Source organism: Notamacropus eugenii, chromosome 4 (assembly GCF_028372415.1).
Source record: "Notamacropus eugenii isolate mMacEug1 chromosome 4, mMacEug1.pri_v2, whole genome shotgun sequence".
Taxonomy (NCBI): domain Eukaryota; kingdom Metazoa; phylum Chordata; class Mammalia; order Diprotodontia; family Macropodidae; genus Notamacropus; species Notamacropus eugenii.
The window spans coordinates 431,732,335-431,755,774 of record NC_092875.1 but is presented as its reverse complement, the minus strand read 5'-3'; the positions used below and the strand labels follow the sequence as shown (position 1 = coordinate 431,755,774).

General features: G+C 36.1%; 1 protein-coding gene across 9 annotated transcripts in view; it reads left to right on the top strand.

Moving 5' to 3' along the window:
* NEDD4L (NEDD4 like E3 ubiquitin protein ligase) overlaps positions 1 to 23,440 on the top strand; it is a 461,142-nt gene that overhangs the window by 419,353 nt on the left and 18,349 nt on the right. For all 9 annotated transcript variants that reach the window (XM_072605955.1, XM_072605952.1, XM_072605954.1 and 6 more), the window contains 7 exons: positions 762 to 827; positions 3,535 to 3,764; positions 5,081 to 5,202; positions 9,656 to 9,726; positions 10,812 to 10,907; positions 18,649 to 18,722; positions 20,203 to 20,263. In XM_072605955.1, the coding sequence (XP_072462056.1) occupies positions 762 to 827; positions 3,535 to 3,764; positions 5,081 to 5,202; positions 9,656 to 9,726; positions 10,812 to 10,907; positions 18,649 to 18,722; positions 20,203 to 20,263 (720 nt within the window). The remainder of the gene's footprint in view (positions 1 to 761; positions 828 to 3,534; positions 3,765 to 5,080; positions 5,203 to 9,655; positions 9,727 to 10,811; positions 10,908 to 18,648; positions 18,723 to 20,202; positions 20,264 to 23,440) is intronic.

Sequence of the window (23,440 nt, the reverse complement as noted above, 5' to 3'; positions counted from 1 at the left end):
TGTGTGTGTGTGTGTGTGTGTGAGAGAGAGAAAGAAAGAGAGAGGGAGAGAGAGGGAGAGAGGCCTAAGGCAGGTTATGAGGTAAAATTTCTTTTTTTTAATAATTTTTTTTACAATTACATGCAAAAATAATTTTTGGCATTCATTTTTTAAAAATTTTGAGTTCCAAATTTCACCCCCTCTCTCCCCTGCCCCTTCCCTGAGACAGTAAGCAATTTGATATGGATTATACATGTTCAGTCTTATAAAACATATTACCATATTATTCATGTTGCCTTTCATCTTTCAATAGCAGTTTGATCTGTACATAATTAATAAACCTATCAGGTTCTTATCATATTATCAATGCATTTTCCAGATAAAACTGGCAACTCCTGGAGGTCAGGAGCTTTGTCTCATCCAAATGTTTTATCTCCAGGTGAAGTAAGGAAATTTAACCCAGTACTCTTTGCTTCTCTCTCTCCCTCTCCCTCTTTCTTCCTCCCCTGGTCTCTCCCTCTCTCTCTCCTCTTCTGTCTCTCTGTCTCACACAGACACACATGCACACAGCTATATAAAATTTCCCTTAGAAAATATATGCACATGAATAAGATTTTTCAAACTCTTTTTAAATAAATAGACTATGGGAAGTTATATACAAATGTAGAGAGAACTTTAAGCCTTATGATTCATAAAGTGTTCTGAATGTTGGCTCAATAAATGTAAAAATTTTTAAGTACATTATTTTCATGATCTCTATTTATAAATATCTCTTTTTTCAGGCTGTTCCTTATTCCAGAGAGTTTAAGCAGAAATATGACTACTTTAGGAAGAAGTTAAAGAAACCGGTGAGTAATCCTGTCTTTCTATATAGCACTGTACTTGTCATTTGTCGTTTGGAAGTTACCATAACCTCGTTTAGTAAGAACGATGTGATTGTGACTTTTTTTTTTAAATTATTACCCAAACTCAACTTGTTACATTTTAAAAAATATATTTTCATCTACTTGGTTCTTCAGCTTCCATATTTTTTCATAGTTAATAATAAATAAGGATTTGAGTTTGAATTCAATCAAAATTTCAGTTCCATTGATCTGTGAGCTCCCTGAGAACAAAGACCATGATTTTGCCTTTGTCACCCCTTTTTATGAGGATTAGCACATAGTAGGTACTTAAGAAATCCTTGTGGACTGACTGTTTGAACAGATCGGAAAAAATCTAGTAATTTTGATAAGCAGTACAATGTACCTATTGTGACATGTAAAAATAGGTAGTGTTTGCACCAAAAACCAAGCAAAAGAAAAAATCACTAGAACCATTAGAACATGGACCAAGGGCAAGAAAAACTACTTGTTGTTCATCATCATCTTAGAACCCTCTGTTCTCTAATGCTTCTGTGTAGCCCGTTAATTGGATTCTATGGCAACAGTTGGATTAAATGTTGAGTTTCTATTAAAATGCTAGCAGGATAAGACCTGGACTTCTGTTACTGATTTTAGAAGCAGTCTCTCTCGTCTATGCTTTCTCCCTCTCTGTTCTCTCCTTCCCTGTTCGTAATTACTGCCTCTTTATTTCATCCTCTCTACAGCTGTCCAAATAATTTTCCTTAGGCTTGTGTCTGTACCTGTTACTCTCCTGCCCAAAAGCCATCAGAGGCTACACATTAGACTCTGGGGTAAAGCACAGACTTCTTAATCTGGCATTTCAGGATCTCTGTAGTTAGTGTCCACCCTCCCTTTCCAGCTCTATAATTCTCCTTCCTTCATGGATGCTGTATTCTGATTCATCCTGACCACTCATCATTCTCCAGACTTGACATTCCAACATTTCCCTCTATGCACCCCCTTCTCATCTCTGCCTTTAAGAATCCTTAGCTCCTTTTGTTAATGTGTCCTGAATTGAATTTTATTAAAATTTTCTCTCATTTTTCTTGTTTCATTCTTCAGCCTTGTCTCTTCTACCTTGCTCTACTTGGTGAATTTATGGGGTGTCACCAGAGCAGGCCTGACTGACTATACACTTTTTACTTCATACACTCAATTCTTGGTTGCCACAGCTAGGCAGAGATTGGCCAAGAATGTGCAAACGATAGCACAATTTTGATCCATCCTAAATGTCTTTTTTTGCCTCTTCTCTCTCTTCTCTAGAATAAACAGATATTGATAAGGATATTTTGCCTGTCCTCCAAAACACAGTTTCTAAAAAGAAAATTTTGCCTTCTGTGTGCATCACTGTTACGTATGCGTTGCCTACTTTCTCTGTCATTATTTCACTTGCTGAGCACTGTCTGGTGTTGACTTTCTTGACAATTTATATAAACCCTAAGGAGAAGGGTTGTTTCCCTATGGGCTCTTGCTGTCAGAACTTTCTTTTTCATTTAGAAGTCTAAATGCATTTCACGTTCCCAGGAGACACTTGCCTTATAGGCAATCCCCTTTATTTCATGCTGGTTTGTTTTCCTATGATTTATCTGTCAACAATAGACATCTTTTCCTGAAGTTTGGGTCTTGTCCTCCATAGTAGAAAAATTGACTTAAAATCATGGGACCATGATTCAGACTCAAGTTTTTTCCTTACTTTCCCCATTGTTTTTGCTATATAAGAAATGTCTTGATTTAAGCAGATGTGTATATGCTTTTGATTTAATTATTTTTCATTAAAAAATTTATTTTTTCAACCTCCCCCCATGTGCACATCAAACAGAATCCTTGTGACATACTTATAGTCAAGCAAAAACAAAAATACCCTGCATTAGCCATATCAAAAAAAATGATGTCTCATCCTGTACCCTGAGTTTTCCTCCTCTCTGTCAGGAGCCGGGTAGTATGAGTCATCATCAGTCTTCCAGGTTCATGATTGGTCATTGTATTGATTAGAATTCCTGAGTCTTTCAAAGGCTGTCTTTTGCAGTGTCACTTTATTGTGTAAGTCATTCTTCTGGTTCTGCTCACTTCACTTTGTTGGCATTGGTTTATATTAGACCTCCCATGTCCTTTTCATCATTTTTTGTGACATAGTAGTATCTCATTACACTTATACACCATAATTTTTTCTACTGTTCCTCAAATGAATGGATTCTCTCAGTTTCTCATTCTTGGCCACTACAAAAAGAGCTGTTATAATTTTTTTTGTACAAATGACACTCAGCAAATTTTCTAGCAACAGTGCCATGATTCTGACTTGGGTAGGTGGATTGTTCCGATTTTACTAAAACTCTCCTACTCTTGTTATAGATAACTGGAGTTGACTGTTCTGGGGGTACTAGATGGTAGAAAATGCCTGGCAAAGATAAAAAATGGGACACTTTTTTCCTTCATTCATCCTTTCTTAATAGGCAGCATGTATTAGTGATTCAATCTGTATAACTGTTAATGGATGCTAAATGTTTCATATCTTGATGTAGAGAAGCTTACCTTCTATGTAAAGGAAAATCCCCAAAAAAGAGAATTTGAGTGGGAACCATTCAATCACTGCCTGTTTGATCAGAGACTCTTCCACCGTCTCCCCATTGTCATTTTTTCTGATGAAAGCTGTTTTATGTCTTCTTTCATGTAGGCTGATATTCCAAATAGGTTTGAAATGAAACTTCACAGAAATAACATATTTGAAGAATCCTACAGGAGGATCATGTCTGTGAAGAGGCCTGATGTACTCAAAGCCAGGCTGTGGATTGAATTTGAGTCCGAAAAAGGCCTTGACTACGGAGGTGTGGCCAGAGAATGGTTCTTCTTGTTGTCCAAGGAGATGTTTAATCCTTATTATGGTCTCTTCGAATATTCTGCCACGTAAGTGTATGTAGTATATCCGGAATTTTATCCTAATGCAAAGAGTAAATGACTCAACACATTCATTCTGCTGGCATAGGCCCCTGAGGCATGAGTCTAGAAATTATTCTTAATCCACTTGGTGTTTTAATGTATTCAATGAAAGCCTACAAGTGACTGAATCTTTTCTTGTCTATTGCACTCATATAATTGAAATTGAAAAAAAGTTTCTGGTAATTATGACATCCGCACAGAGAGAAGCAATTATCATTGCTAATGTTAATTCAAGAGAAGAATTTGTTGGTGTCATGCTTCTAAAAAGGATAAAGCATTTTTATGAGCAAGAATAGCCACTGGAGTCAAATTATGAGATCTTTGGGGAACAGTGCTTCAGCATACAAGTGGCAAGAAGAAAAATAATTCCTTCATCATTAAGGATTTCAGAATCCCCACTTGTTATTCTAAGCAGTCAAGCAGTGATCACTTTAAAAAGTCAGGCATGAGTGTTCATCAGTCAGTTTAGCTCATAAAAAAATTAATACTGCTATGAGGCCGTTGTTGGAATCATTTTTGCCTTAGGAACTTACCTCTCTCCTCTTCTTGGCTCCGCTCATATCCTTTATTTAGGCACAAGATTCATGAGTCTTCCTTTCTTTCCAGTGGCATGGGAGTTTGCCAGAGTAGTTTTGCCTTTATTGGCATCCCAATTGGATTAGAGACCCTTAGATGTATTTAAAATGGGGTAGTAAGATCAGACAGTTTTAATGGCTCCTCCAACCTCTAAATGAATGATCCAACCAGTCAAGCAAAAAAACTTCATTCAGCATATGCTATGTGCCAGGGACTGAGCTAGGGGCTCAGACAAAGACAAAAAATGGAATGGTATCTCCTCCCCGGAAAGGATATTTTGTCACACTTTGAATACAGTATTCCTGTTGGGATATCAGGAAGAACAATTTATGTGCTCTCCCAGAAAGTCACAGGTTGCATCACTGAAAGAAAATGGAGATTAAGCTGAATTAAGTATATCATTTATTTCAAAGGCTTCTTTCTTAGCCTTGAGACAGCCTCTATCCCTATGGTGATTAGAAAATCCTGACTTCAGGTGTGTAAGCTGTGTGTCCTCAACCTAGTCTTCTCATCTTTCTGGTCAATGAGCATACAGGTATGTCTCAGAAATAAGGAATTAACAAATGATGCATTTTCTGTTAAATTACAGGATACATCCAGTTAGGCTGAAATTAAACAGAAAAGAAAAAAATACTACCAGTTGACTTTTCTGTTCTGGTCTTTTTTATTTAAAAGTTATTGCATAGTTGTCTTTTCTTTCCTCAAAGGGACAACTACACACTTCAAATCAATCCCAATTCAGGCCTTTGTAATGAAGATCATTTGTCCTATTTCACTTTTATTGGACGGGTCGCAGGTCTGGCGGTGTTTCACGGGAAGCTACTAGATGGTAAGTTATTAAAAATGCTAAAACAATGAAAGCTATATCGTATTTTAATTTTTTTATTCCATTAAGTTTTCTGATCAGGGATCCTCTTTTTTAAATAATACTTTATTTTTTCCTCAATTACATGTAAAAACAACTTTTAATCTTCATTTTTAAAAATTTTGAGTTCCAAATTTTCTCCTTCCTTTCCTGCCACCTCCCTGAGACAGTAAGCAATTTCAAGTAGGTTATATATGTGCAGTCATGCAAAACATATTTCCGTATTAGTCATGTTGTGAAAGAAGACACAAGCTGGAAAAAAAACAAAAAAGAAAAATACAAAAAAAATAAGGAAAATGAAAAATAGTATACTTTGGTCTGCATTCAGACTCCATCAGGTCTCTTTCTGAAGGTAGATATCATTTTTTGTCATGAATCCTTTGGAATTGTCTTGACTGATCAGGGATCCTTAACCCAGTGTTACATAAAGCAACAAAGCACCTTATTCTTGTTCTACAATGGAGTTGCTGTCCCTAAAAGTCTAGTTATTTAGATTTTAGATTTATGGTGTCTATGCACATTTTCAAGAGAAAGAAAAGCTTCCTAAAATTGGAATACAGCATCCCAATAGGACTATAGATTAAGAGCCAGGAAGGTCTTTAGTGGTCATCTAGTTCACATGTTCATTTTTCAGACTGAAGAGGAGAAAACAGTAAGTGACTTATGTAAGGTCACATGGAGAGGAAGTAGAAATATTCTTTTAACTAGTTCCTCCAACCCCAAATCCAGTCTTCTTTCCACTGTACTGTATTGCTTCCTATTCAGACTTAATCTCTTTCTTTCCCTCTCTACAAAAAGAGATTTCTATTTTTCAGTAGCTAAATTGTTAACAGACAGAAAAGTTAATGAAAAAGTTAATTTTAAATGATCTAATCTATCTAATATCATGCCTATGCCCCATTTGTTCCTGAATTATAATTTTTAAATGTGACTAGATAATAAATAATTGCAGATAATTTTGTGACCTAGCTATATGGAATCATAGTGCTCAGTAGATGACAGGGCATAAATGGGTGAAGATCTTATTTTGGTTAGATGGACATCTAATACTTTGGGGACTTGAAGATTTGAATATTGAAAAAAATAATTTTCTTCAGAAAAATCATGAAAGTCATCAGCCAAGAAAGGAAAGCCTAGCACTTTTAAAGTATTTCAGAATTTGATGAGGACAGAGGGAAGAAAGAGTATGAATATTTATGTGTGATGTTAAGAGATTGAGATGACAGGAACCCTGAAAGTGAAGCGTTTCTAGGTTAATACTCTCCTTCCTCATCTCTGCTTCTTGGTTTCTCCAGGTAAGTCCCAGCCTAAATCCCACCTTTAATTACAGAAGCCTTTCACAGTTTCCCTTATTCTAGAGTCTTTTCTCTATTCTCTCTAGTTTATCCTGTATATATCTTGTGCATAGTTGCTTGTGTGTTTTCTCCTCTATAGACTGAGCTCATTGTAAGGGAGAAGTGCCTAGCATATAGTAGGCACTTAATAAATGCTTATTGGCTAACTAATAATGGTCTAGTGTTATTTCGGGGGACATCTAGGTGACATAATGCATGGAGTATTGAGTCTAGAGTCAGGAAGACTCATCTTCCTGAGTTCAAATCTGGCCTCAGACATTTATTAGCTATGTGGCAATTATGTGATAAAACTTCACCCTGATTGCCTCAGTTTCCTCATCTGTATAATGAGCTAGAGAAGGAAATGGCAAATCACTCCAATATCTTTGCCAAGAAAACCCCAAAAGGGGCCATGAAGCATCGAACATGACTGAAAAATGACTGAACAACACAAAGTGTTGGCTTTATTTCATTTCAGAGCATCAGCTATTATAGGTAACTAAATACTGCCCTTCCCTTCTTCACATACATTTTCTTATTATGAAATACTAGCTGTGTTTGATACTTCATTATATTCAATCTTTTCAAATTCGCTTACTTGGTTTACTAATATATCCGTCACAAGCATATTTTTTCCAGTATTGTTGCTGTGCTATTTCCTAGGATTGTAAAAGAGTTTGTCAGAAAATGGTTTTAAAACGAGAGAGTTACGTGCTAGTGTGCTGGCGTCTTCCTTTCTAAGATACAGATAGGCTCCAGTCTCTTCTATTTGAGGGAAACCCCTTCTCTTGGTCCTGTGGCCTAATCCTATCCTTTCAAATGAGTCCAAACCAAGTATTTCTGCAGCATCCAAAAAATGAGGGGTTTGGACAAGAGAATCTCTAAGGTCCTTTACAGCTATAAATCTATGATACCCTGACCTGCGACCATCCACTGAGTCTTTAATTCTTAGAGATCTGATTCCCATCCTCCTAAAACTGCTTTCTTCTTCGTCATCAATGACCTCCTAACACTGTATGCAGCGATCTTTTCTTAATCTTTTTTTCCTTTGTCTTTGATGCTTTCAACACAGTTGACTGTTCTGTCCCCTTCATAAAGTTGGCCTTCCCTGTCTGTGACACTTTTCATGACTCCCTGGATGTTCCCTCTGTTTCCTCCACAATTCTACCTTCTCTTCTTCTAATCTTCTCATCTTCTAAACGTTGCTATAGTTCCTTAATTCTCATCCTCCTGAATATATTCTTTCTCCCCTCCTTCTCCTTTCTCTTTTCCACCTCTCCTTGTTCCTTTCCCTCTTTCTCTCTCCCTCTCCTCCTCAGTAGGCTTCTGAATAGTTTCACTTAAAAGTTACCATCAATTCAAAGATTATCACTAAAACTATGCTTGGCATCTCCCTGGTAATACTAGCTCCTTTCTGTACTTTCCCCTCTTCTGTCAATGGGCCATCTTTCTCCCAGTCTTGATGCCTTAAAACTTTGCAGTCATCCTCAACTATTCCTTATCCTTAAGATTAGTTTCTTAGACTTCTCAACACCCTATTGATTTTTCCTGTGTAAAATTCATTACATCTGCACCTTTCCTTTCACTGGTACCTTCACAACTGTATTGCAGGTCCTCATTACCTTACTCATGGAAGCACGGTAGTACTTTGCTTATTTGCTTTACCATTTCTAGTCTATGTCTTCTCTAATCTATCCACACAGCTTACCGATTAATCTTCCTAAGCACTCTCTCTAGGCATGCTTCTCCCTCATTCAAAAATCTTTCTATAGCCCCCCAGTGCTTATAGGATAAATTCTAAGTTACATCACCCTTACTGATGCCTCCTCCTACTTCTGCGATATGATCTCCCATGTATCTCTTACATAAACCTCTGATTTTGCTAGCTTCATGTATTTTTGTGTGTGTTTGGAAAATAGTGAGTAATTTAATGAGAATAATTAACATTAATGCAGTGCTTTAAGGTTTGCAAAGCACTTGATGATTTTATCTTACTTGATCCTCACTATTCCCCTGGGAGATAGTGCTATTATTATCCCCATTTTACAGATGAGAGAACGAACAGAGGTGAAATGATTCACCCAATAGCTAGTAAAGCTAGTAAAGTATCTGAGGCTGGATGTGAGCTCAAATCTTCATGACTTCAGATTGTATTCTATCCCAGTACTCTCTCCACTCTGGCTTTGCTCACAGTACCTTCACCCACGTGTCTGAATATCTGCTTCTCCTTGTCTGCTGCTCTAATGGTCTTTTGCTTCTTTCAAGTACTATCTCTCTGACCACTACGCCTTTTGGGACTGCCCATGGTCTCTTTGTCTTCTGGATTCATATAGCTCATAGAGAATCTTTAAGATTCTTTTGGCACTCAATTCAGTAAAATTTATTAAGTCCTACCATGTACAGAACATTGATAACTAGGCACTGGATTAAATATACAAAGTTTCAATAAGTTATACCCCCTTCCCTTCCTAGTAGGGGAATTTGATATACAACTATATAATAAAAGAATACGTTGTAAATATGGAAAAATAACTATATTACAAAATACTATACATGTGCATAAAAGAAATATAGGTGTAGAGTTTATGTAGATGTAGGGGGAAAAGTTCTTTCATGACATTTGGGAGTTATCAGCATAGAAATGGTAGTTATAAATCATGAAAATGGAAGAAATGACCAATAAAGGACAAAAATAAAACCTTGGGGAACATCTGCTTTAAGGTGTCAGAAAAATGTTAAGGGGATATAGAAGAGACAGAGGTAGGAGGAGAACCAAGAAAGTGTGGTAGTTCTGAAACCAAAGGAAGAGAGATCAGCGTGTGATCTCTTACACGATCAGCAATGTCTTATGCTATTGAGAAATCAAGGAGGAGGAGTTCTGTCCTGTATCTTTTGGTACCCAAACACCTACTCTATCTACCCACATATCATGACATTGCTGCAGCACCTGTAATTATTCTCTCTACCTTTTCAAGGTAGAGACTGTCTTTTATTTTATTCTAAGACACTGCCTTTTATTTCATGCTATGACGCTCAACAATAGTAAACACTTGAAACTAAATTCATTTATCACCTTATTTTAGGTTTCTTCATTAGACCGTTTTACAAAATGATGCTGGGAAAGCAGATAACTTTGAATGATATGGAGTCAGTGGTGAGTAAACACAGATTATTTGTGTTTTAAGTGACTATGGTATTTTTTCTTAGGAAAAAGATATTCAGCTCTCTGATTCTTTTAGTCCAAGTGGTGCTCCCCCAAGATAATAATAATTAGCTAACATTTTCTGATGCTTACCATGCATGTGCCTGGCACCGTGTCAAGCATTTGCCAATTTTTATCTCATTTGATCCTCACAACTATCCTCGGAGGTAGGTGCTATAATTATCCCCATTTTACAAATGAGAAAAGTGAGGCAAACACAGTTTAAGTGACTTGCCCAAGAAGATATATTAATATCTTCTGGGGGAGGGATAGACCAGAACAAATAGAAATAGGAAAACTTTTTAAATGTTATTTTTTAATAAGCAAAATATCTTCCATGGAATTGCAGTTATACCAATCTTAGCAGAAATACCTGATCCTAAATTACTGAGGGATACTGGGGGGAGAATAATAGCTTGGATAATTTAAATCTACATATAATCAAGATAGCTCATTCTATCCAATTTTTCTTCCCCATAAAACTTCTTTCTAGAGCTTAATAAATATAATCACATTTACTCTTCATCCTTCACCTTTTTTTGTGACATTTCCATTCTGAAATGAAAAAGAGTGTTGAGTAAACATTTGGTGGCTGACAGTATCAACCTAAGATCATGTACTGATAATTTTCATTCATCATGATCATATTTTTGCCCTGTTTTCTTAAACATTAGTGATTAACCCAAAAACTTATCTAAATCCAGGCAAAGTTGTTGTCTACATCGATTAATATCCATCTTTCCTTTCTCATACTTAAATATTCTTATCTGGACCACCCTATGTTGAGAACTATTCATGTATACTGCTATTTATAGGACTTTACCATTAGGCTCCTGCTGCTGGTGGTTTTTTAAAAAATATATTGTTCTTCCTCCCAGTAGGAGACAAGAGTTATCCAGGGGATGGAACAACCTAACATCATTAAATGTCATAATTTGTAGTCATTCTAAGTGTATGTAATTGAGCAGGACACTCATCTAATTCACAAATCAAATGCTTTTGTGTTCCTCATTCATAATTTTCTGTCATTCCTATAGGATAGTGAATATTACAACTCCTTGAAATGGATCTTAGAAAATGATCCTACTGAACTTGATCTCATGTTCTGCATAGATGAAGAAAATTTTGGACAGGTATGTTTGGGTAACCCAATTATTGCTCTGTTGACTCCAAAAGTTGCATTTTCTTTATCATGTCACAATGATGCTTTTTTCAATAAGTAAGGAACATTCATCAGTTTTAAATGGTGCATAATTTTCATCTGCTAGTATTGAGATCACCTGATTACTTTGGTAGGGTGCTAGATTCATGTTTCAGTCCTTTCCTAGGAAACACTAATGGAAATTTTAAGGCTGCTCTATGGGCACTATGCCAGAGTCTTCTTAGAGTAAGAACTGGCCATCAGAGGCTGTGCTTTCTCAGTTTGGGAATTTAGGTACTTTCTTAAAGTGGAGGCACTTTCATTGGTGGTTAGATGACTGCTACATCAAATTAAGATTATGGTGTCATATGATGTTAGGGCTGAAAGGCACTTTGGAGATCACCTATCCCAACCTCTTATGCTGTAAATGAGGAAACTGAGAGGTAGGTTATGCAACAAATTAGTAGAAGATCCACATTTAAAATTCAAATGTCCTAATTACCACACCAGTCCATGGCACTTCTGCTGTTTTCATGCTGCCCCAATCATAATCTAACTGATGGGTTCCATGTGAAACCAGTGCACTTATGTGCTGCTTTCTCCCCTCAAAAATCCATGTACTTCAATTCCCTCAAACATCCCTTGGAAAAATAATCTTTCTGATGTTTCTCGCCTTGCCCAGAAGGATTAGCAAACTACAATCTGTCTTTTGTTGCAAGAATTCTGAGAGGCAAATGTATACTCTGGAGTCACCCAAATTGACTAATTTTCATATCATCCAAAACATAATCCTCTCCTCTCTCTTCAAGTCCTTCTCTCCGAAAAGGATTATCCTCTTACACTAGAGATGTGAACAAGTCCTTATGGGTTCCACTTCATGAAAACAAATGTGAGACTATTACAAGAAAACCAGTTGTGGGTTTTTGTTTGTTTTATTTTTTTATCAAGAAATTTACATAAATGTATGGCCCAGTATATTGGTTTCCTGATATGTATCACTCTTCAATTCTTTGCTGTCCTTGTACTGTTGGTGTGGATTTGATATATAAAGGAAGCACAAATTGTGGCAGTGTTTTAACCTAGAGTTTCTTTGAAATTCCTTAATATCCTCTTTGAAATTTCACCTTCATCTTGGACATACTCATTTTTTCACCCAACTTAAAAATATCAGAAATATTAATTTCACTCTTTCCCCCAATGACACACAATCTCTTCTTCTATTAATAAGAACGTTAGAGATGTTAAGACTTGAACAAAAAAAAGAAAGCAAGGTTGAGTCACACAATGAACTATTATAGAAATGGTTTTATGTGATTACACGTGTATTACCTAAATCGGATTGTTTACTGTCTTAGGAGGGAGGGATAGGGAAGAATTTGGAACTCAAAACTTAAAACAAAAGACCACAAATGTTACAAATTGTTTTTACATGTAATTGAAGGGGAAATAAAACATTTTTTTTTAAAAGAAAGATTGAGTCATTCAATCCATAGAAACATTACTGTCTACTAGAGGGTCACTCAACCTTCCCAGATCTAATGTGTGAATAAGTCCTAAAAATTAAGGAGCTTGTATGATAGATTGAAAAAGCTATAAGGGATTTTGCAAGGAAATCTGGCTTCTTATTTCAGCTCTCCCCCTATTTCTGTGATCCTAAGTAAGTCACTTAATTCCTCCATTGTTTATCTATAGGTTTATATATTGTTCGCAGAAAAGATAAACCTCAAGGGACTATAGATAAATAGATACCCAGTAACTTGAGTGTGGTGTAAGAAAGACAGAACACTGGGTTGTGAATCAGAAACTATATTAATCGTGCCTCCAGCATATTTGTCATGTAGCCTCAAAGAAGTCATTTTAACTTCTCTGAATTTAGAAATCATCTTCAGAAAAAAGATGGAAATGAACTAGTATTCAAGGATATTCTGATGTTCATATTTAACTTAAGTATACAGAATATAAATGCAAAAAGAATAAATAATTTTTGATGTTCAATAATGGTGTCTTTCATTGAAGTTGTTCAGTGGATGGGCTTTACTTCTGGAAGTCTGGAAGTGTCATTTGGTAGTCTTCTTGAAAATATCACTTTCTTGGGAGAAAAAAGTGAAAATAAGAGAAAAATAATGATATAAAACTCCAAATACACCAAATATTTCATGTTTTATTTGAACTATAGGAATACCAAGTAACAAGAAAAATTCAAATTCCGTCCATTTATAGAAAAGATTCGACTATTGTGACTTTACAGATAAGGCCTATGAAGGGGAGAGAGGCAGAAAAGACGAGACAGTCTCCAAATTGGTAGAAGATTCTGGAAACCTATGTTAATTTTTGACTCGTACATTTGACAGTAGCTATCTGCCAACACAATGGGTGGTAGCTCTTTTTTCAACTATTTAATGTCAAGAAAATGAAAACTGGAAAGAATGTTATTTAGAAAAAACTTCAGACTGAGGCTAATTTTGTTTTATTTTTCATGAAGAGCAAGAGGAAAACCCAGATGGTTTTTGAATGGATCAGACAGGGCAATACAACAGTCAGAACAGACCTTAGAAATTAATGAGATGATTAGGTCCTAAATTTGTTGAAATTATTGCCTCTCTCTTTAGAGAGCTAACCCTGTCTTATAAAGGTTATATTTTCAAAGCCTAGTTCTATGAGTATAGTAACAAGCTTGTTATAAAGTGAGATTAAATTCCCATTCCTCTCCTGCTACACCATTTTCAACCCCCTAAAAAATATTTATTTTTTTTCAAGGCCATAAAAAATTAACAGTTTTCCTGCCCCCTCTTCATGCCTCACAAAAATGTTGATTATATGTTTAAAATTAACCCAAGCAAGATGGAAGTTTATATTTTCCCTCTATAAAGAGAAACTAATGAGTTGCTATTAAGAATTTGTAAGTCATTTCACTAATATAAGTGAGGCAAATGCTCTGCCCATAATGAGTAGGGATGTCTGCAAGCTGTCTTCTGAATATCTAGAGCTTTCCTCCCCTTCCCCATTTGGGAATGTAAGAACATGACAGAGATTGTTGTTGGCTCTTTCTTCATGTAATCAAAATGCAGATGTTGCCTTTATTACCTGATTGACTTTCCTTTTCATCTGACGGAACCTAGGGCTGCTCAATTTTGAGACCTGATTAAATGTTTTTTCACTGAAAAAATGTGGCATCTGAAAAGTCTCTCATTGCCAAGCACAGGGAATTATCTCATGCACAAACACAAAATACAAGATGGTCATTACTATGAAATTAAAAACTACAGACTAAAGACCATATGAGACACCATAATAAAGCAAGTAATTCTTCAGTTACATTGAAAAGGAGATATATCTTAAGAAATAATGTCATACAAATAAAAGTAATTAAAACTTTGAAAATAGATTGATCTGAGAGTTGGCATAGCATAGTGATTCAAGAGTCAGTTTCTGAGTCAGGATAAACTTGAGTTCAAATCTCACCTCTGATGAATACTGGCTGATGGATTTGGGAGAAATTCTTTTAACTCTGCCCACAGTCACCAAATTCTTCTGTTACCAAGTGTTTACTATATGCCAGGCACTGTGCTAGGTTAGGGATATGCAAAGAAAAGGCAAAAATAGTCCCTGTCCTCAAGATGCTTACATTTCAAATGGGAAAGACAACATGTAAATTAGGAGCTTATAAGATATTTATGTATATGTACATATATTACTGTAAATGAGAGGTAATCTCAGAGGAGAAGGCAATAGCAAGGGGAAGAAGGGAGGATCAGTAAAGGTCTATTGTAGAGGGTAGAACTTCTTATAATGAATCTCAGAGGAAGCCAGGAGTCAAAGGTGAAGTGGAAGATCATTCCAGCCAAGGGAGACTACCAGTGGAAAGGCACACAGATAGGAATTGAAGTGTTGTACCTGAGGAATAGCAGGTAGACCAGCTTATGTCGTCAGTATAAACTTTGTGGAGGGGAGTTTAACACATGAGGATAGGAAAAGGTAGGAGGGGGGCAAGTTGTAAAGAGCTTTACTTATGATCTTAAAGGTAATAGGGAGCTGCTGACGTTTGAGGAGGAGTGACAGAATCAGAATTTGGGAAGACCAATTTGGCAGCTGGAAAAGGAACTGGAGTGGTGAGAGATTTGAGGCAGAGAGAGCAATGAGAATGCGATTTCAGGGGCAGCTCAGTGGATAGAGCACTGGACCTGGAGTCAGGAGGACCTAAGTTCAAATCTGACCTCAGACACTTACTAGATGTGTGACCATGGGCGTGCCATTTAATCCCAATTGCTTCCAAATTAGAAAAAATAAAAATATTGTAGTAATCCAGGAGAGAAGTGATAAAGATCTGAACTAGGGTGGAGACTGAGTGAAGAGAAGGGAACATATATTAAGATATTGTGACAATAGAAACGATTAAGATTTGTAGCAGATTGCTATGTGGGTTAAGGGAAAGTGAGGAGTTGAGGATGACCCTGAGATTGGGAGCCTGGGTAATTGGGAGGGGAGGGTGATGCCCTTGAGAGTAATAGGAAAGTTTGAAGATAGAAAGGTTTGGGGGAAAGGAGAATAATCTTAAGTTCCGTTTTGGATGTGTTGAGCTGGAGGCGCCAGGGAGACAGACATCTGGAAATTCAAAAAACAGTTGAAGAAAAGAGGGCTGGAACCCAGGAGAGTGACTGTGGCTACATGATGCAGACTTGGAAATCATCTGCATAGACCTGATCATTTAACCCAAGGGAACAAATGAAAAAGAAATTGTGATAAATAATAATAGCGTAATAAATAATAAAAGGAAATAGTAGAGAGAGATAGGAAGACTCGAGGGTCCAGAACAGTGTCTTAGGGACTGATATGGATGAAGGTCCTACAAAAGAGACTGAGAAGCAGTCGGACGGTAAGCGGAGAACCAGTGAGAGTGGTGTCATGAGAACATCAAAAAAGACAGATTGTCCCCGGAGGGGAAGGTGCTCAAGTGTCACATGATGCCGAGAGGTCAAGAGGATGAAGATTGAAAAAAGGCCATGAATTTTGCAATAAAGAGGCTCATCCCAGTTGAATGGTGAGATCCAAAGCCAGAATGTTAAGAGGCAAGTAAGAAGAGAAAAAATGGAGGTATCTAGAGTAGATCCATTCTTCAAAGAGCTTAACTAAAGAAGAGAAAAGGAGAGATATAGAATCATAACTATTGGTGATGGTCAGTTCACATGAGGATTTTTAAGTATGTGGCATACAAAGACAAAAATAAAATAAATTAAATAATCCTTACCTTTAAGGAAACTACCCTTTTCTTTAATTCCTACAATATATTCTTTTAAAAATCATGGATTCTTCTATTTATGCTTCATTAAAGGAAACAACATGAAAAACACAAAAATATAAAAGCAAATACAAATAGACAAATTAAAAAGAACATCAGTAAAGCTTTTTTTAAGGAATAGAAGGAAAAAGTTCAGCAGTGGACACAGAAAGAACATTTTTGTTACTATCTTGCTAAATTTAGTATGTTTGTTTTAAAAAAAACCCACACACACAAATTATACCTTACAGAAGTTTATAGGATTCTGTTGTCTTTTTGTTTTTTGAAATGTTTATGTTTATTGATGATTCTTCCTTTCAAAAGAAAAGAAAAGGAAAATTTTTAAAAAGATAAAAACAATTAGGAGGATCAGGAGAGGCATCCTCTAAGGAGGGCCATTTAAACTAAATTTTGAAGGGGAAATGAGGACTTTAAGGAAGGAGGAAAAGCATTCTAGCCATGGCAGATAGCTGTGCAAAGTCATGGAAACTGAAGATAAATGCCATGTACAGGGAATAGCAAATAGGTCATTTGGGGTTCATAGGGGTGGGAGTATAGTTTAAATCAGAGGGATAAAATAGGTTAGGAGCCACATTCCTAAACAGAGGAGTTTGTATTTTATCTTTTTTTTTTTTTTAATTTGGAAGAGATCAGGGTTATACAACTTACACAACTAGGCAGTGTCTGAGGTCAGATTTGAACTCAAGTCTTCCTGACTCCAGGGTCAGTGTTCCTATGTATTTTATCTTAAAGTCCATAGAGAGCCACTGGAACTTCTCAAGCATATTCAGAATTGAATTCAAAAACTTGTTGAATTTGAGATTCCTATGGATGGGGAACTTTGACTCTAATATGGAGCTAGAAAATGTTGCAAGAAAGAGATTCAAACTACAAGCATTTATTGAATACCTGCTATATGCAAGGCATTGTGCTGTGTGCTAAGGCTCCAGATACAAAGAGTGACACGATTCATTCCTCCCAAGGTTCCCTCTGACTTAGACATCTGATGGTTAGAGTGGGATTAAGCCAGAAGGAGGTGGAACAGTGTTGCTGTGAAAGGGATCATCCTCTTCATCTCTGCATCCTTTTCATTTCCTCCCAGCCCAGCTTATCTCTTTCCTCTCGTCTTCTTCTTCTTATCCATTAAAACATGGGTTTTTAAACTTTTTGGTGTCCCGGATCCCTTTGGCAGTCTGCTGAAGTCTTGATTGTCTCTTTCTCATGTTATTCTGTTACCTATATTCCTAATTAAAGGAAACATTAAATTTCAGATAGAGGTTAATGAAAACAAAGATGTAATATTTTTCCTTGTCTAAGTTTATAGATCCCCAGAAACCTAGATCAGTGGATCCCAAGATAAATCAAGTCATTTGTTGTTACTTCATCATTTGTCAGTCCTGTGCTTCTCTTTGTGACTCTTTTGGGGAGTTTTCTTGACAAAAGTACTGGAATGCTTTCTGCTTTCCTTCTTCAGTTCCTTTTACAGATGAGAAAACTGAGGCCAACAGGGTTCAGGTTCACACAGATAGTAAGCATCTGAGCCTAGTTTCAACCTCAGATCTTCCTGCTTCCAGGCCCAGTGCTCTATCCACTGAATCATCTAGCTGCCCAATCAAGTCAACAAGCATTTATTAAGCACCTGCTGCATACTTAGGCACTGTGTTAAATGTAAGGTTAAAAAAAAAACCCAGCCTTAGATTGTCTACTCCATGCAGGAATTTGAGCCCATTAGATTCATCTTCTTAGGACTTTCTAACATTTAGCTAGTGCTCAGCACATAGTAGGCATTTTATAAATGAATTGAATTCCCTTGCCTCTTAGTGGCTGTGACAGCATAAACAGTGCTTCCCATAGTTTTTAACCCATCTTGGCAGAGCTGGTGCTAGCTTCAAGAGGCGTCCTTGTGATGGTAGAAACTGACACCTCCCATTGTGGTTAAGCCACCCACCTACTGAGTAGGATCATGGATAAAGCGCTCTCCTCTCCCCCACCTCCTTTTCCCAACATTCTTCTCTTGAACTGAACTGACAGCCAAACTGCTTAGTACAAGAAAATGAATTCCATATGTTATTCTGTAGAACCATAAGTGGTTTTTATATTGAAATTTAGCTTTCTGTATTACTGCAATATGTAAATGGATTCCCCTTTGTTAAACAGAGTGAATCCCTTTGCTATGGGAGCTGGAATTTGCTGCAGCAGCCTCCTCTTCTCATTCAATGATGAAGCATGGGGCATGATTCAGACTCATAAATAGTCATAAGATAATTTGCCTTCCACGATGATACCTTTGAGTGTGAAGGATCTTTGGAGTTCAATCTAAAAACCTCGTTAGACATTCTAGTACATTCCATGTTAATAGGTATTCAGAATATAAGATAACCTATTTTTTTTAAAAAAAATAAGTAAGAAATTATGCAGTGTAGTTTCATGATGATCTTTTGTTTGTTTGAAAATACAGACATACCAAGTGGACCTGAAGCCAAATGGGTCAGAAATCATGGTGACAAATGAAAACAAAAGGGAATATATTGAGTATGTATTCTTCTATTTTACAACTTTTCTTAAATTAACTATAATAACAAGTTTGACATGTGCTACAGACATGAGTTTTATTGCTTTTTGTTCAACGGCAAGATTTTTTTCCTTGTGATCATTCCCAAGATCAGAATGGCAATTTATTTTTTCTGATTTAAATTTGTTATTTGCAATGAGCTGAACTGCCATGATATTTATGTCCAGATGGTGTGATGCACTGGAGGGTAAGTTGTTGGTTACTGGAACATGTGGTACTTCCCTGGAACACTTACATCTCCAGTTGGGGTCTCTAGAATTCAGAGACCAGGACAAAGTGGGTAGCTCTTACATAATAGGGCCCTCAGGCCATAGCTTAAAGTTTGATTTTTCTAATTAGATAAGAATCGCATAAGAAAGTGGTCAAGATAATATACTGTACTCACCTAACTATTTCTGTTGAGTGTACTCTTATCATCTCAGTCACTGAGGCTCAAAAACTCAAAGTCACCTTTGAATCCACACCTTGTCTCCTGCCCACATGTCCAATTAGGAGCGACTTCCTGGTAGTTCTGCTTCCACAATGTAATGCTATTGTCAGGTTCCAAAATTATATATTGGAAAATATATGATAAAAGAGGCAAGAAAGAGCTTTTATAATGGAGGGGAAGAGGGGGGAGATGAAAGGGAATAAGTAAACTTTACTCTCATGGGATTTGGCTTAAGGAAGGAATAACACACACACACATACACACACACACAATTGGGTATGAAAATCTATTTTACCCTGCAGGAAGGCAAGGGAGAAGGGGATAAGAGAGGGAAGACAATAGAAGGGACAGCAGATTGGGGAAAGGGATAATCAGAAGCAAACACTACTGTGGGGGGACAGGTCAAGGGAGAAAATGGAATAAATGAAGGGCAGGATAGGACAGAGGGAAATGTGTTTAGTCTTTTGCAACATAACTATTATGGAAGTGTTTTGCATGGCTACCTATGCATAGCTTATACTGAATTGCTTGCTTTCTTAGTGAGGACAGGTGGGGAGGGAGGAAGGGAAAGAATAGGGAACTCAAAGCTTTAAAAATGAATGTTAAAAATTGTTTTTAAGATGTACAGGCAATGGGTTATAGAAATCTTATTTTGCCCTACAGGAAAATAGATGGGGATAGAAAAAGGGGGGGTGATAGAAGGGAGGAGAGACTAAAGGAAGGGGTTGATGGGGTGCATGCTGTCTTAGAGTGGGGGTGGGGAGAGATGGGGAGAATATTTGTAATTCAAATTCTTGTGGAAGTAAATGTTGAAAAAATGAAAAATAAATTATATATTTTTAAAAAAGAAAATATATGAAAACCCTCATACCTCATGTCCTTCTCCTGCCATTTTGGGGTTTTATGTTAATTTCACTGATTAATAAGGAATTGGTGAAATTATAAATTTATAAATATACAATAATAATAGTGAAGATTTTTTTTTTTAATGTTGTCTCATCTTATATTAGCTTAGTTATCCAGTGGAGATTCGTCAACAGAGTCCAAAAACAAATGAATGCCTTCTTGGAGGTAAGTTGTATTGACTGTCATCTGTTTCTTAAGTCTCCTTAAGTCATAGTAGAGGGAGGATTTCCCTCCCCAACTTCCCTGGCCCCAGTTTGGGTCGTATGATGGAACTGATCAGTAACCTCAAAGCTGGGGCAGGAATGTGAAAGCATGGATCCTTCAGAATTAGGCAACTGACACCTTTTCTGTGTCTCCAAGGAGCATATAACAATGAGTGATAGGAAAAAAAGGCACCTGAAAATCTCTACATTATATCGCTCTTTATGGAAATTTTGCTGTACTCTGTTTCTCTCATCTTTTTGTATTACATAATATATGAGGATATTTACATAATAATGCCCCTAAAGCTTATCTAACCTTTTTAGCCTAGAAGTTTAAGCCAGTGTAAGACAAAAGTCTACCATTTCTAGATTCTTCTCCAAAAAGATGAGTTCTGCACAACTTTGAAGTTAAGTAGCAGATGTCCTAAATGGCATTGGCCATATGTTTTCCTTCCTATCTTTACTTTCTTCTTTAGTAGTCTTACTAACCTCAGCGGTCCCCATACAATCAACCACCCTTTATTACAGTAAAACATCACTATCATTTTCCAATCCCTAACCAGGGATATGACAATCAAAAGGAGGAGGAGAAGAGCTAATTTTTTTTTAAATTCTGAATTTGACAAACACCACCCCCTTGAATATTTCCACTTACCAGAACAGAAAAAGATTATTTGCAAAACCACAAATCTCTATTTTTATACAGCTTGTGTTTTTAATGTAAATAAATTCAGCTTGTGACTTTTAAAGATTTTTTGCCTTTTCTTCTATGCATTGCTTAAAGAAATGCTTCAAAAAGTGTTTTTCTTAATTTTCTTCTTTTTAGGGAGTGTGGAGAGAAATACTAATACTAGTTCATTTTGTCCTTCCCTCATTTTGTCATGCCCCTCATCTCCCATGGAAAAAAAATAATCTAGTCTTTGTAATAAATAAACGTAGTCAAGCAAAACAAATCCACACATTTGCCATATCCAAAAATGTATGCTTCATTTTACACCATGAATCTTTCTTTCGTCCTTCTGTCAGGATGTGTGCTTTAGTAGTATACTTCATTTCTGGTCCTTGCTGGGATTGGAGTTTTTAATTCTTTCAAAGTTACTTTTCTTTACTGTATTGTAATTACTTTATGTATATTGTTCTCCTTGTTCTGCTTACTCTACTCTGCCTCAGTTCATACAAATCTTCTCAGACTTCTCCGGAATTATCATTTTCATCATTTCTTATGATATAAACTAACATTCCCTTATATTCATATGCCACAATTTGTTTAGCCATTCACCAATTGATGGACGTCTCTTCTGTTTCCAGTTCTTTGCTATACCAAAAAGAGCTGCTATGAATATGTTTGTATATATGGATCTTTTTCCTCTTTCTTTGAATTCTTTGGGGGTATAGGCCAAGTTGTAGTATTTCTGAGTCAAAAGGTATGTACAGTATAGGGTATAGTTTCAAGCTGCTTTCCAGATTGACTGGACCAGTTCACTAATGATTGTTTATCAGTGCAGTTATCTTCCAGCATGCCCTCTAACAACTGTCATTTTATTTTCCCTTTATGTAGAAAATATGGTAAGTGTGAGATATAATCTCATCAGAGTTATTTTCTTTTCAATTTCTTTCATTATTAGTGATTTGGAGCATTTTTCATTTAACTGTTGATAGGTTTGAATTTCTTCCTTTGAAAATTGCCTATTCACTGGGTTTACGCTTTGAACTAGCAATACCATTACTAGGTGGAGGTTCTAAAGAGATCAAAGAAAAGGGAAAAGAACCTATGTACAAAAATATTTATAGTAGTTCTTTGTGGTGAAAAAGAGGGGATGCCCACCAATTGGTGAATGACTGAACAAGTTGTGGTATGTAGTCATGATAGAAAACTATTGTGCTTTAAGAAATGTTGGGCGGGATGGTCTCAGAAAAACCTGAAAGACCTTTATGAATTGATGAAGAACCAGGAGATTATTATACACATAATTATACACATATTATACACGTAAGTAGCAATACTATAGGGATGATCAACTGTAAAAGACTGATCTACTCTACAATGACCCAAGACAATTCCAAGGAATTCATGATGGAAAATACTATTCACCTCCAGAGAGAAAACTGATGAATTCTGAATGCAAATTGAAGTTTAATTTTTTTCACTTTATTTTTCTTGTTTCTTTTTTTTTTACTCTATGGCTAATATAGAAATATATTTTGCATGATTTCATATGTATAATTGACATTACATTGTTTGTCTTCTCAATGGGTAGGCAAGGGACAAGAGGGAAGGAATTTGGAACTCAAAAACATTTTTTGAATGACAAAAATTAATTTAAAATAAATATTTTGAAAAGAAAAGGAAAACTACCTATTTGTATCCCTTGACTATTAGGGAATCACTAAAATGCTTATTTTTGAATCAGTTATTTACATATCATGAATATCAATCCTTTCCTAGAGAAGTTTGTTGAAAATATTTTTACAATTAACTTTTTCCTTTTTAATATTAACTGCATTTTTGCTTGTGCAAAAACTTTCCAATATTACATAATCAAAATTGTCTTTTTATCTTCTGTGTTTCTCTTTATCCCACATCTGTCTCTAATACGTAATTGTGAAAAGTTATTTATTCTTGTTTCTCTAATGTTTTAATGATGTGACTTTTCATGTAAGACGTATCTCTTTGGAGCTTACTATGATATGTAATATGAGATCTTGGACTAAATCAGGGGTTCATAACTTAGGGACTTTGACCTTGTTTTAACAAAAATATTTTGATAACTTCATTTCAATTTAATTGGCTTGCTTCATAATCCTATGTGTTTGATTTTATGTATTTAAAAACATACTGAAAATGGGTAAGTAGACTATCAGACTGACAAAAGTGTCCATGACAAACAAAAAGGGCTTAAGATCCCCTGGTCTAAATTATTTGCATAATTTACCAAAATTTTCACCATCTCAAAATAAGAAGCTTTTTTAAGCCTTTATAAAAATTATTAGCTATTGGAAATCTAAAGTATACAACAGAAAACTCCAAATTTTAATTCATTTTAAATTAACTTAGAAAATTCCTCTGGTTCTGCTTGGTAGTGTACCTAAAACTAATTAGAATTTATTCCCAGATATAAAGAGGAATAAAGCCTTGGCC